Source organism: Centropristis striata, chromosome 9, assembly GCF_030273125.1.
Source record: "Centropristis striata isolate RG_2023a ecotype Rhode Island chromosome 9, C.striata_1.0, whole genome shotgun sequence".
NCBI lineage: Eukaryota > Metazoa > Chordata > Actinopteri > Perciformes > Serranidae > Centropristis > Centropristis striata.
Genome location: NC_081525.1, coordinates 26,871,209 through 26,887,077, shown reverse-complemented (window position 1 = coordinate 26,887,077; position 15,869 = coordinate 26,871,209). Strand labels below are relative to the sequence as shown.

Sequence of the window (15,869 nt, the reverse complement as noted above, 5' to 3'; positions counted from 1 at the left end):
CTCAGAAAAGACAGCACGATAACAATACACTGCAGCTTATGTCTCCAACTAGAAATCACCATCAAAAAGCCACTCATAGCCACAATTAATGGTGAGAACAGCACCAAACTTCAGCAACAGTACATGTACAGTCCCAGCACACAGTACGAAGCATCAGACATCCGCTAGCTTTGCTGGATTTGTATTTAAAACACAGCACAACTCACCCTCTTGTCCAGCAGCCTGCCTGTGTGGGGAAGCCCTGACGAGTTACCGAGTGCAGTAGATTTCAGCAGCTCAAGGATGAAAATGTATGATTATTATTCCATTGAATGCTCAGTTCTTATTATCGAGAATAAAGGAAGTTGGAGTATCCGTTTTTTCTGTTTTGAGAAAAAACTTGAAAATATGACTTGTGCCATATTAGATATTTATAAAATATACACTGATGTATGTTTTTTATTCAGTTAGACCTATATATGACAGGTTAACAGGTAGATTAGATTTTTTTCAGTTTGTTGTTCACAGTGATACATTTTTAGCGCCTTTGCCAGTATTAAGAGCTGCAAAGAACTTTTTTTATCATTAATACAATCATTTTGTTAGTTGATGGATTGTTTTGGTCTATATAACTTTATTAAACAATATACATTTTGATAATATGGATAGAGGCACACCAGCTCACATGAGTATCTAACTCTTCAGTAGTTGCAGCTTTTTCTGCTTGTCACCTTGTAAGGTGAAAAGGGTCCTGTTTCACTGAAATTCTTTTGTCTGCTCTCATTTTAGGTTTAATCAGAAAGTTGTTCGGTTCAAAGTGAAATACAGCAAGTAATTTCTTATATTTCTTTAGTCACTAAAACTTTTTACAGGGCAACTGACTGTGTTATCTGATATCTGTGTTCAGTAATGTTTTTTTGTCACAATCAAAAATTTTTTTTTAGAAATGATGAAAAGGAGCAAACCTCTGTTAACAAACTCTGGCGTCAGACGGAGGGCTCGCATTGCTCTAGAAAAACGCCTGCGCAACATTGTAGAAGACTGTGCGATACAACAAACAGACAAACCTGACCTACAGCCCACCATCAGTAACAAAGAAAGCAACAATGACTCAAGACAGATGTCTCAGATAGATGACAATTTAGATGCCCCTTGTCACTCTTCCAATATTGTCTGTGCAGACAGACAAAACATATCCGAGTCTGACTCTGAATCAGTTTGTTGACAAGCCACTCAGCCTTGTTGAATTGCCACATTTCCAGAGGCTGAACTGGTTGAACCGACTGAACTTTAAGGTAAGAATAAAGTTTTTTGCCAAGTAGACGGCTACTCTGCCAATTAGTTGATTAGATTAGATATTACTGTCTTCTCAGTTTTCATAATGTTATGAATGTGGTTTTTCCGTGTTCTGGTTCGGAACAGCAGCCAACAGGACCGTGAGAAATTAGACGGCGCCAGCCTGTTAGGATGCTAGTTTCTAGTTTTCATCACTTAGTAGAGTCTTTTTTTTTTTAATTTGAAGATGAGCGTTAGCAAGTGGCTTGCAAGTTAACGTCACACACTAGGACTCGTCTATGACAGGTAGTTGCGGTCTACGATGCTCATCGCATCTTGCTATGTGTTCCACTGCATATATGGCGGCGGTGTAGCTTTGTGGACGTCACACAATACGTTATCATGCGGAAGATATACAGTGTGTGGCGGGAGTGCATGACAAAAGACCGAATTGAGCGACTGTCACCGGTGCGCTAACGGGATCGGCAGAAATTAGACGGCGCCAGCCTGTTGGGACGCCAGATTCCGATGTTGCAGAAAAAAAAAACTTGCTCAAAAAGCAACTTGCATTTATTAATGTATGAGCAGGATAACTGTTATTTTGTTCAAGCAGTGGCCATAAGTCATTAAAAGTAATGTGGAAACACTGCTTTCATATCAGACATTCAAGCTTCAGGCTCAGTTTCATGAAGAGTGTAACTATAAAGGAAGATATAACTTGTGTTTTGTTTTAAATGTGTGTCTCCTATTAAAGAGCTGATTTATTCTAACAACTGCTGATTAAGTAACAGCTGAATAAATATACAATGTGCTTCAGGAAAGATGTGGAGGCATGCAAGAAACAAAAATAATCTGCAAAGAGGTAAAATGAACATTAGACAAATGATAGATGTGAACAAGGTAAAATGAAGATGTTTAGGACAAAGCAAATCTAAAAAGTTGAGTTACTAGTTTTCATGCATTTTATTTTGGACGTTTATTATAGTGTAATTTTGGTTAACTGCCTTGGTCAGTAACTAACTATGACATATCTTTACCAGCTGTCTCTACAACTACACTGGATGAAGGTTTGTTTATACAATCACTCGGTTAATTGTAGTATCGAATGTGTGGCAAAAATTAGATTCACTATTTACTCATGGACAAAAAAGTTGGTAATATATATTTTGTGTGTAATTCACCCGTATCTAGAATAGTGTGATTTATTAGAACTTTATTCTAAATGTTTTTGCAACATGTGTGTGTCACTAGCTGGAGAGAGCTTGCTATTAATTAATGTTTAAAAACGCTACATATGCTAAAAATGCTTTTTAGTTTACTTTTTCAATTCTGAAATTTGAAATTCGCACATCTTCCTGTTTTTAAGATTCAAGAGTGTTTTCGGGGCATTTGTTAATTCCCAAGTTCAGCCAGGCATATGCCTCAATTAACCTGACAAGAAAAACTTTGCTAGCTTCATTATATATGCAAGGTAATGGACACAATGTTTAGCTCATGAAGCTTTGAGAATAATGGCTAAATTACCTGATTAACTGTAAGGGGGGAAAATGAGCAGTATATGTACCTGAGGCAGCTGTCAGAATAAAAGCCATACTTGCCTGATAATGTTATTGAAATTGGCCTAGTTTAAGTTCAGTTTTTTCTTTCAATTCTTGAGTTTCATATTTTCCTGAACAGTTGTATGGTCATCAACATGCGTATGCCTCAGAACATTATGCTTCAGCAATATAATCTGGAATATTTGACCGATCTACACTCACTGGCCACTTCATTTGGAACATGTGTGCAATCTAATACAACAGTTCTGCCACTTCTGATTTGTCACCTTGAAGCGTCACATTCCCAGATTAGGTAGTAAAAACAGTATGTATTGACATGTTTAAAATTGTTCTTGATTGTCCTCAGTACTGTCACTGTTTCAAATGGTTTTCACATTTCCCAGGACATGAGAAAATATGCAAAACTATTCCAAATTGTCACCCAGTAGACTTTTAGATTTCCTGCATTGTCCCACTTTAAAAATACCCCCAGTTGTTGAAATTCTGATGGTATGATAACCTTAAGCAAAAATATTGTGATTGCAGCTTTAAAATGCTCTTAACATATGTTATAAGATGTAAATTCATTGTTTGCATGCCTAATTCAACATAACTTTTTGGGCTTTTTGTCTTTTTTTTCCTACTGCAGAATTAACATGTCTGTCAGACTTCGAGTCATACTGCAAGAAGAAGTTCGCAAGCTTTCCTTGCCCTCAGGAATCCCTCAGACTGTGGGAGAATTTAAGAATATTTTACAAGAGACATTTGAAATTGAGCAAGATTTTAATATTCATTTCTAGGACCAAGATTTTGATGGTCAAGACATAAAAGACAAAGACACTATCAGGGTGGTTCTTATTGAACCAGTGATCACACTAACATTTGAGGATTCTTTGAATGCTAAAGGACTCCAAGAGAGCATTGATGGCAGTTATGCAGAGTCATCAGAAGATGCCTGTTCCACCGCATCCACCATAATTCTGTCTTCTCCAGAGAGCACCTCCTCCCTTCGTTCTGAGTCCTGGCCAGCTCAGTTTGAGATACCTACCTTCTCCTTTGACACTGAACTCATTCTACAAGCTGAAAATGAAGCTTACAGAAAGGATGGAACCTTACTCAACATTCCTGCAGTAAAATCCAACATTCTGGACAAACTAGCAGATATCATCTTTGTCTACACTGCCTATCCTTCACAAGCACAAAGGGAGCAGGTTGCTGAGGCCCTAGTTGCGAAGCGCCCATGTTTGAGGGATCCAGTGTCCTTCAATGGTTTATATAGTTGGCACAACAGCTTGAAGTATAAGCTTGGCAATTTCAGAGCAAAGGTGAGACACCTTGGACTCCCAGAGCTAAATGTTAACTCTTGAAAGAGGAAATCGGCTGCAGACCCCAGCACTCCAGATAGAAACTTGAAAAAGGCGAAGAAATCTGGGGTAAACTACCTCCCACCGCATCCTCAAGGAGAAACTGATGCAACGCTTGAGAAGGAGCGAGTGGAGCTTCTTTATGAGTACAAGAAGAGAGACAATAACAAACTCATAAATGAGAAGATGGCAAAATCCTCACTCCGTCGAAATGATGTGATCCTCAACAAACCACCTGTGATTGACTTCAAAGCTCGACAGGGGTCGAGTGTCAAAGTTTCGAAGTGAATATCACTATTTTGATTTAATCATTATTTTTTGTTTATTATCATTATTATACTTTGTTTGACAGTATCACTGCCATTATCCTGTAACCTATCTGACACTTTCTGAAGTGAAAGTTACACATCTTCCTGTTTTTTAAGATTTCACAGTGTTTTGGGTGTGCTTTTAATTCTTAGTTTTAGCATATACCTGGCTGAACAGTGAGGCCTTCTTTCTGTGTCTCAATGTTTTTGTTTTGTTTTTAATTTTTATCCCACGATTTTTGTTACCCATTTTATTAATCACCCAGTTTGTCCTATTTCATGATCCTGGTCATGCTATCTCGTCATTATCGGTCCACTGAACAGTCCGGCAGATAAGAAAACCAAAACAATGACTTGCCTAAAGTCTTCAGGGAAACCACAGAGTTGGCCTTTACTTCTTGGTGGGTTCTTTACATTACATGCAGTAACTTTATAATATGTAGTGTATAATGCACTGATCTTTACGTAAAAGAAAAAGACAAAACACCAGAAACTGAATCCTTTAAAAGGATTTTTTATTTATTTATTGGACAACGAGAACTGTCTGGGCCTTTTGTAACAACTGATGGAGTAACTGAAACAAAAGTAATGCAGAAGTGCAGGCTGACCAAATAAACCAAAAATACAGGAACAGAAAGTTCTAAAACAACATCTCATCTCAGTAGCACACTTCAGTAAAAATGTAAACATAAGAGCATCAGAACATAAACATTAAAAAGAGTTTTGAAGGAGAAAAAAAGTCCAGTGGGAGGCATCATAGAAAATTCATCTTTCTTTGCAGACTGTGGTAACAGAAAGTTCTGTCTTTCGCAAAGTAATCAGAAAACAGTGTAATGCTACAGCTTTTACAAGTAGACTGACACAATAGCTCCTCATGCTGTTCCCTAAATAGACTTGACTTAAACCACAGCTTCTAAATATTATCATTCTACTGTAGCTCAACAACAACTGAGCTGTTAACATTAAATCACATCAACAATCTATAAAGTACAAAACAAGAGAATAGATCAACCGTATGTTTTTGAAAATGAGGAGTGGCCGTGCTGGCTCTTATGTTTCCCATGTGTTACAATTCTATGAGACAGTCTGTGCCAGGGTAGTCTGGGAGGTTGAGCTCATATTTTTTCTGGATGTCATAGGGCAGGAAGCGCCCGGCCAAGAAATGCTTCCCCGAGAAACTCATGGCACACTTCTTTGGTGCTGTGAGTGAGATGAGAACTTCTGGGTTAATGCCATCTTGACTTGGTTCTTCGACATCCCAACCTGAGGATGACAGAAAGGATAGTAATCTTTTTCTGCCTGCTGTGCTCACACTCAGCAGGTAGTGTATTTGGGGTATGATGAGCTCACACTGAGCTGACTGTAGTGTAAGATTTATTCTCCACGTGTGCCTCCAGAATGGAAACTCCTGTCTGGGAGCCAAGGCTCCTAGGGAGCTGCCTGGAGGCCCATTTATCAAGTTGTGTTTCTGAGCCTCCGGCCTGATAGCTACACTTTGTATGAACACTCACCTGAAGGCACATCCACACTGACAATGGGGATCTTGACTTGCTTCAGGGTGACAAGAATACCAGGGTAGGGCTCCTTAATGCTGGCACAGTCTGTATCTGGGCCCAGCATGGCATCGATCACTAGGTTGTAGGCATCGTTTATGAGCTGCACCTGAGCAGAACAGACAGAGTGTTGCAGGGTGAATAACGCCATAGGAAGGCAAATCATATAAACTGGAGGTGAGCCAAGGGTTCACAAGTAGACATTTCATTTTAATTAGAAAGGCCCACAAACCTTAAAGTTGTGACTTATTTTTTTAACACACTAATGTGATGTGTCACAATTTAACCCATAAGGAGCCATGGTGACACCCATGTAACAAACACTTTAAATCTTCTATAATCTCCCATATTCAGCTTTATGCTTCACATTAACTCATTAAATCCCTAAGCGATGTATACTCAACACCCTGGTGTGGTGGTCATGTGACTGTGACAAGAAGTGACTTCTCCAAAATGAGTGTGACTGGGAACAGAAATGTGAAAAAGTAGCTAATTTCAAAAAGCTTATTTTTTGTTAGGAGGCTAAGTTTAAAGACAATTCTAATCTGTTAATAGGGCGTCCTGTATTGCATTTAACTTTTTCTGACCGTATTTCCTGAACAAATTAAAGTCACAATTTTGATATATGTTATGGAGATGCAAACAAAAAGGCAAATGGTTATTTGTTTTTATTTATTATTAATTTATTTTACTACTTAAAAACAAATCTGAAAAATGATTTATTGTTAAACAGCACTATACATGTCACAATTTTGATATATGTTGTGGAGATGCAAAGAAAAAGGCAAATTTCTGTTTCTGTAAGCAGAAAATGTCTAGTTTTTTTTATTCTAAAATAAGAAATATAAACATAAATACAATAAACGCCCAATGTCTCGTATATTTCACATCACAGATCTTTGACATTTAGGGGTAGAATTTTTTTTATGTGGTCAACTTGGTCTGTGATATATCCCCCATCATTTTCCTCTAAGGATTACTGGGTCTGGGTTCTAATGGGTTAATGCAGAAGTTTGACATTTTAGGAAACACACTTATTAACTCTGTTGTCTAGAGTTAGATAAGAATATTGATCTTACCTTTTATAAATATTTGTTTGAGCTACAGCCAGCCACCTATTTCACATCTTATCACTTGAATTGATTTTATCAGTGGTTATCAGTATCATAGATACAGGTTGGGATGGGCCTCCTATATCTATTAGTCGGTTCAGAAGGCAGTTTTCATCTATTCACATGGTAACATTGGCAGTTTTAAACATGGCTATTGTTGTGAATTGACTCTCATAAGATCTCAGCTTTAAGCAACAAAACAACTCTTAAGTTTGGGAAACATCATGGTTTGGGTTAAATAAGTGTGTTTAAACGTCGTAAGTGGACTTAAGTTTCACTTTTACACTCAGATATGAAAAGTTGAAAAGGTGGCAAAACAGAAAAAAAAACACATCGGTCTTCAGAGTGTGATTTCTTTTAACCTCACAAATCTCTTCCTTCATGCCTAAACCAAACCAACCAATAGCAGGAGTGCTAGCCAATCAGAGGCAGAGTAGGGTAGATCATGACTTTTCTATACTAGAAAAAAATTGGCCTCAAGGACCAGTCCTTGTTTGTTTGTTTGTTTGACTCATCTTTCCACCCCAGCCTCATCCCTCCTCAGACTTAAACACTCTATGTCACCTGGCTTCCTCCTTTGGTTCTGTCATAATGACTTCAGCCATTAGAGGTCATCGGCTTATTATTGAATCTCCCTGCATTGATGATAAGCCTTCTGAATCTGTGAGTAGATGGAGCAGGCCCTTTATTACCCATACATCAGGATGATAATCACTGATCACGGCCATTTAAAGGGTTGATAATATTTGAAGTGGGTAAGCCAGGAGTCAATTATCTTAATTTCACATGAATAGGAAAAAAAGGAAAGAAGCTACTTCATAAGTTTACTAATTAACATGTTGTATCTCTCTCTGTTAAACTCTATCTTCAGCTTTGTACAGATTAAGCAAATAACCCAGGACATGTTAATAAGTGAGCTTCAGACAAGCTGGCAGGATGATTTTATTATTATTATTACTATTATACTTATTATCATTATTGTTGTTGTTGTTGTTGTTATTATTACCTTTAGACAGAGCCAAGTGAATGGTTCCCCACTGTTTCCAGTCTTTGTGCTAAGCTAAGCTGCCATAGCTACATACTTATGGTGCAGATCCAACTCAACAGAAAATACAGCACATTTTCTAAAATATTCAGCTTCTCTAAAATCCATTTCCACTGTTTCAAATTAATTACAATAATAATCACATTAATCACACTTCAAATTTGATGTTTTTTTATGTGTTTTATCAAACTTTAGAGCAAACAAAAACAACACCAGTGAAGCTCTTGTAAAATAGCTTGTCTGTCTGCAAAAATTGCTGCTCACCTCTGTGGGGAGATAAGAGAGGAAAGGGATGTCCATCTTCTCACATTGAACTGTAAAGTCCTGGTGTAGACTTTGAGAGGAGCGTTTAGGATGGTAGATGGTGGGCTCATATTCCTGTGTAAGATGAGGCAACAGAGAATAATGTGGAGTGGGAATGAAGAGAAGAGAAACACAAAAATAGAGAAAAGGTTACGTAATATGAACACTGGCCTGTGTTCTTAAGCCAGCACTGACATGTTTGAATGTATACGATACACTTGAGCTTCAGTTCACGACAAGTGGAAATTCTGTTGACCAGTGATCAGACGTTGTGGTTTTCTGCTTCCTGACTGAATACTTCCCTTATAAAGTAGAAGCTGAGAGGAGTAGAAATCCAGACACCCACTGTCTGAAAGGTCTGTGATGCTCAGCAGGAAGCACCTGCGACCCATGACCTTTACATGGCCTTAAACCATAAATCTAACAACTGTCAGGTGTGTGTGTCTGTGTCTGTGTGTGTGTGTGCTCATCAAGGGTAAGCGTTTTCTCAAAACACAGTCATTGATAAATATCTACATAATTCACTGTCAGTACTTATACCTACAAAAACAAATATCATGAACCAGAACATGATGGACAGGAAGTCAGATGATGTCGTATAAAGGGTGACAAAATCCATGAAGGAGGACATGGTGGATGGCCGTTTCAAACAAAAACAGGACTTTGACCCAGGAGACCACCCGTGTTGCTAAACTTACATGCTTAATTGATGTAAGTTACACATCAAACAAAGTTATTTTGAATGAAACCACAATCTTTTCCTAAACCTGACCAAGTTGTTTCAAACAGTCTCCACAGTGCAGTGATCGCTCATGTTGCTGGACATTTGTAGGATCAGTCGTGAAAATGGTGAATAACTTTTCATAAAATATCGTTAAATGCAATTTTATGAAAATAGGTTGACATATTTACCTTAAAACAGCTGGTTCAGCCAATTTTATTCTCATTTAGGCTACGGTTATATGATGAGAATCTAAACAGAAGACGCAAAAGTGGCGTCATGTCTTCACTTTTTATTCTGCGTTTAGACAAGCGTTTTCAGGAGGAAATCTGCTGCATACGATGACGCTAAAGTGTGTGAATGTGATTGGGTATGTATGCCAGGCAGCATCACTTAAAGCGATAAGAGCATCTTTGGGCATGTGGAAGTTTTTACGCCACGCATTTTCATCAGCTACTCCTTCCACAAAGTTCTCCACCATCCACTAGATCTCCCAGGTCTCGTTCAAAGCCGTCTGGCTCGCCTCCCACCAATTGGTGCATCCAAAATGTGATAGACATAATTACAGATCCTTTTCTCTTCACTAATACTATGTACACATCCTGTACATTTGGTGGAAAGACTCCTGTAAGTTTATTAGAGCTGCCAGAGCAGCTTGAAGGTCCGACGCATGAAAATAATCCCACGTTTGTTTATTTCCTTGTACTGGAGCATGTATGTGATGTAAACGCGTACGCTCAACAGAGCAGATCGCACGTAACGTAATGCACTTCCGCCCCCTTTCAAAATAAAACGCAATACGCAGTTCATGCAGCCTAAAACTACTTCAGATCAACATTATGTTATGACCGAGGCACCAGATCAGCAAACAATCAACCAAAGGGTCTCAGAGGATCGGCGACACGGACGACAAGAGACTGATTGTTGAAGTGGAACATCACACAATCATTTATGACATAACATATTGTTTTTATAAGGATAGATGGTCAGATCAACAGATCTTTCACATCAGAGAAGCAAAGAAAGCTGTTGGTTGTTGTTGTTTACTTCATACACACAGTTTATCCATAGACTGTATAAATAGAGTTTAGAGTTTATCACGGGATCTCGCGGCCTCCCGTATGGTCAGGATTATCGCGTGATCTCGCGTGTATACGACCGGCTCGCTAAGCCGTGCCGCGGCTGTAACGCGCCCGGTGGAAATCCCCAGTTAGACGAAAGGAAATTTGGTTGTAGTTCTCAAAGCGTTTAAAAATGCATTTTTAAAAAAAAAAAAACATGAAAATCCTTAAAATGATAAATAACTTTTCAGAAGATATCATAAAAGAGTTTAATGACAACAGGTTGACGTAATTATCCCTAAAAGGCTGGTTCATTTGTTTTCTTAATATCATATATGTTAAACATTTGAAACTGCGTAATTCAGAAAAGAGCACAGTTCAGGTTGGAAAAAGGTAAAAGGAAATTTGATTGTAGTTCTCAAAGTGTTTAAAAATGTACTTTCACAAAAAATCAGCAATAACATCTATCCAGAGCAATGTGTCATTAGTCCTTCACATTTGTGTTTTTTAGTGAAAAACGTGGCAGAGCGGAGGGTGCCTGACACAGGAAATGATCTGTCAGGTCAGGCAGACTGCAGCTTCCTTGGGGATCCTAAACCAATCAAACAGCCACAGACACACATCACCTGACGTCATCTCCATCATGATCTCGACAGAGCACAGAGCAAGCAACCAGGCCAAATACAACCCACTGCATCGGGGTGTGTGTGTGTGTGTGTGTGTGTGTGTCCCTTGAGGCGTGCTCTTGAGCTCATCAGCAGTTACACCATCAAACTGTGTGAAACTAAGAAAGGGCTTGAAATGTCTGTCGGTGACACAGCAATGAGCAGAAATGAGGTGTGAGACAGAAACATGCAAAGTGTTTAAACAAGGTCTTTTTCCAGTAAATGCTCACATCTAACAGGGTTACACTTTGTCTCCTTGAGGGATGATGGTGTCTTGTAGTATTTGTTTTTTGTATACAGCCCATTAGTAATGCAGGGTTGAGGTCTTTCACTGGTGAAACAGTAACTTTTTAGCATGCAAGACTCTGAGGACCTGTGTCAAATTATTCATTGTTGGGCTATTTACCTTATCTGTGTGCTCCAGTCTGTTTAAATTATTAGGGACCGAGCAAAGTGTAATTTATCATAATCAAAACCTCACCATATGGAATATACGTCAATCTCCCCTGAAATGTACGTATTCTACTGGTCCCGGTAATGGCCGTGGCAAAATGACTCAACAGCGCTGCCTCGAAAGTCAAGAAAATTAAGCCCCCAGCACAGGAATGTCGTACAGACATTTTGTAGGTGTATCCTGGGAAGACGCTCCGAAATGTAACAAAAACCCATACCCTAAAATGTACAGGAAGTCAGCTATTTTTCGTCGAAAATGCCATTTCCTGCTGTTTTTGCCCATTTCCACACCGCATACTTTAATTATGTATGAGTTGGATTAAAAGAATATTTGCATTTTGTTTGTGCCAGATTATAATATGGCTAACATCAGATTTTCCATTTATTGAGCACAATGTCATGAGCCAAACATAACATCATGTCCACTTGTTTTAATGCGAACAATACAGCAGAACTAATGTGCATAGCGCTTGTTTATCATTCTCACCCAGCATTAGCTTTGATCAAAGAATATCTGTGTCTTCCGGTATGCAGCGTTGTGTCCACTGCCATACTTAGCAGTGGAAATAATCAAAGATGCACGACAGAGTCAGACACAACCTGCTTTTGTGGCCTGCTCGGACTTCTCAGAGTGACGTGAGAAGCAGGTTGGCCTGTTCGCCTGCAGCTGATCATTCATTTCTATGCTCTGTCTAATCACATTCGCAGCTCTGCATCAGAGGCTCATGGCGGTGTGTGTGTGTGCGCGTGTTAATGTGCGTGTCTCACGTGTATGCTTGCATGTCTTCCTGCTGACAGGGATCACATCACACCATGAAAAACATACACTCTTACACCAGGAAAGTGATTCACAGTCCAAAATAAGTACTCAAGTTTCTCAAGTTAGAGCGAAGTCAGACAAGTGTGGTCCCAGTCGACCTACTGTAGAGTGCAGTCACATTGAAAATAACATAATAAAACTGAATTTATACAGCACATTTCAAGATGCAGCGGAAACAGTTGGGAATCCATGACAAATACACAGGCAAAGACAAAGACAGAAGCAGAAGGTGAAAACCTTGTAAAAATTACGTAAATATCGCCTCAATTGTTTTCGGAATTTTTTTTATGTTATGGAGAAGCTTTATTCTTGGAATGCCAGGATAAAATATATTTCCCTCTGAGCTGATCTCTGACCTCGTCCCTGGCCTTAAGAAGACAAAAACAGGGAGTGAGAGGCCAGGGAAGAGAGAGAGAGACTCCACAGAGAGCCATCAGAGTCCATCTAACATGGTTTTAATCAGAACTATCAATGCACTGTAAATCTAGTGTGTCGGACACATATGGTAAAGTGTATAGATGCATTCCAGTCTAAACCAAAGATCCCAAAAACACATATCTAATATTTCCCTTCCAGTAAAGTCATAGAGTAAGGCTTGGAGGCAGGACTGCAGCTCCAAGGACTGAGATGAACTGTGAAAAAGAAGCTCTTTTTCAAGTCATGAGATGTAATGTGTTTAGAGAGGAAGAATCCTGCCTCCAAAAACAATCAGTCTTTAAATGTCAGTCAGCATGTGGCCTGAGGGGCAGACATCATGGTCATGACATCATATGGTGGCTGCCGAGCGTAAGAGACAGACAGCTTTAACGAGAGTAACAATAGCATGATATCATGACTGTCTGAGTGCCCTTGTGGGAGGGTAATGGGATAACTGCGCCGGGCCGTTTACAGGAGCTGAAATGAAAATCTGTGTAACGCAGAGGGCTTGTATAGGGGATCCCGTGTTCGCCCTGACACAAGCTGAAGTTTGTTTTCATGTTGTCATATCTTAATAACTGGTGACCAGCCTGAGGGACCAGACCCCCACTAGGGGTCATCAAAGCTTCATGGGGGGTCGTAAAACACAAAAATATATACAGTTTTCTTATATCTCAGCGTTTATTTCATGTCCGTGAAGAAACATAAATGAAATTGTTGTTTTTAAAGTTTTTGTAATAAGTAAACGCCGGCCCCAGGTAGGAGTAGGGTTAGGGTTGGTCCAAAAAATGATTTTGTTTTGTTCAGCTGATTTAATTTAGGTTGTGTTGTAGCCATGGGCTAAACAAGTATAAATTCAGAAACTCGATGATGTTATCTGTCAAATGAAGCCATATGCATGCATGTAGGCCATATACTTCTTCTGTAACAAGCTTTGGCTCGAAGAGTCTTTTGTACTCAAGCTATACAGGTGCATCTCAATAAATTAAAATATCATAGAAAGTTTATGTATGTCAGTAATTCAATTCAAAAAGTGTAAATAACACATTATATAGATCCATTACACATAGAATTAAACATTTTATTTATTTATTTAATTTCTTCTAATTATAATGATTATGGCTTACGTTGAATGAAGACCTAAAACTCAGGGTCTCAGAAAAAAGTATTATTACAAAAGACCAATTTTAAAAAGTATGTTTAATATGTAAATGTTCTGGAAAGTATGTCTTTCTATTTGCAATCAATACTTGGTTGGAGCTGTTTGACTTGAACCCTCTGCTCATCACCGCCCTATGCATTAGAAAAAGTATGCAGTTAAAACAACCCAAGGACAAATGGAACTATCGCCAAACACTGAATTTGTAATAAAAATGAGCCTATTAAGTATGAATGATTGTTATAGATAAAAGAAAATGCATAATACGGACAGAGAATTTAATTAAAAGTTCCTAAAAATGAGAGAAGAATTTATCTTTGATGCGATATTCACAGGAACTCAAAATCCATCAATCAGTTGTTTCACACACATTTTTGTACTGTTATTGTTATGCATTGGATGTAATATTTCCATAAAGTTAGAATATTTTTTTTTTTCAGACACAGTCCTCTGTTTAATTGTCGTTTCATTTTCATTGTGATATGTTTGGAAGAGATTGATTAATAAAGTTTTGAAAAGATATACACTTTATCTGTCAACAATAAATCACATTGTCACAATCATTTCATGGAAAGAAGTTAAAAAAAATGTATTCCAACTTTATGGCCGACTGTGTATATATCAGTTATGGTAGAAAAAGGGTCACTTAAGGACAAAGGTTGGGGGCCACTGATCTACATGAGTCAGTAAGCACCAGACTGTGGTTTACAGTGGATCATTTGTGATGCTGTTAAATATAAAAGGGATTTTTCTGTGCAGTAGATTACTTACATATATGCGCAGGTGTCGGGCACACACCAGGCCAATGGAGCCGTTTTGATCTGGACCACAGATCACCAGCACTGTTGGCTGCTTCTTTGCTAGAGCGCTGAGCGGGTAGGCCTGGTGGACACACAGAATAAGAGATGGGCTGTTAGAAACAGGAGCTGATGACTGAGGGGAAGGAAAAACATAAGACACAGGGATCGAAGAGCTCTACAGAAGAGAAAAATAGAAGGGGTTATTGCTAGAGAACAATAGTGAGACAAAGCAAAAGAAAGATAGATGGTCATCAGTATTCAGTATTTATCCCCCAGACTCAGGCCTCTTATTCTGCACCAGTCATCCGATCTGTGCCTCTGCCTCTCCATCATACTCAGAGTCCCTGAATGCAGCATGCCAGGCATGCCAGACCAGGGTGGACGTGGCACCAGCTATATTGTCTCTTCCGTCTACGAAAAAAGGTTCAATCTCATTAAAATAACCCTGGCAGCAGTGGAAAAATACCAGTGTCCTCGCCGTGGGATGCTTCCGTATGTGTAACACACTTTCCGTCTCTGACTCTGCTGCATCGAGCTGTTGGCATCTGCCTCGTTTGCTGGCCGCATACTCTCTTGTAAATCACCCTGCACCTTTTTAAACGAGACAGGTATCCGCCTCCGGGACTGTCAACCTGAGTGGCTAATCTTCCATCTCCAACACCTAAACAGAGCGCGTGTGTGTGTGTGTGTGTGTGTGTGTGTGTACCCTCCGTCATCATCATTACCGAAAGCCCCAAAGGTGTCTGCCTTCATTTTCCACACATTTTTCAGAACACAGAAGTAGTTCAGTTTTACTGAGAGTTTCGGCACTGTTACATTAAACAAGAATGATTGTTCATCATCGCAAAGGTCACAGCATCTTTTCATAAACCTGAAGAACCTAAATTGTAGAAGACAGTTCACGCAGACTTCTAGTCCAATTAAATGTGTGTTAGAACACAAGTTGTAAAACCAATTAGCCCAGTTTTGTCAACACCATAAATAGTCCATGACTTTAGATCACAGCCCATAAATTACAGCAAGTATTTTGTAATTATGGGGCACATGTAAAGGACAGTGTATTAATAGAACTTAATAAAGAGGTAACAATTTTGTACTTATTTGGAACAAAATATCTGATGATGTGACTATTTTTCATATATAATCATTATAATTATACATAATTTGTAGGCCATGCAGACACACATCCTGTTAACTTCACAGTTCATCACTGTGTCCCATAATGAATGTATGAGCTCCTCATAATAAAGAAAAATATGTTATATAGCTTCCTGGCCTGTAATTAAAAAAATAGTT

The 15,869-nt window shown here is 38.8% G+C and overlaps 1 protein-coding gene across 2 annotated transcripts in view; it reads right to left on the bottom strand.

The window, feature by feature from the left end:
- Positions 1–4,973: 4,973 nt before the first annotated feature.
- yjefn3 (YjeF N-terminal domain containing 3) overlaps positions 4,974–15,869 on the bottom strand; it is a 70,838-nt gene continuing 59,942 nt past the window's right edge. For both annotated transcript variants that reach the window (XM_059341127.1, XM_059341126.1), the window contains 4 exons: positions 14,545–14,655; positions 8,439–8,552; positions 5,976–6,126; positions 4,974–5,727 (listed from right to left, as the gene is read on the bottom strand). In XM_059341127.1, coding sequence (XP_059197110.1) covers positions 5,531–5,727; positions 5,976–6,126; positions 8,439–8,552; positions 14,545–14,655 — 573 coding nt within the window. In that variant the 3' untranslated portion in view covers positions 4,974–5,530. The remainder of the gene's footprint in view (positions 5,728–5,975; positions 6,127–8,438; positions 8,553–14,544; positions 14,656–15,869) is intronic.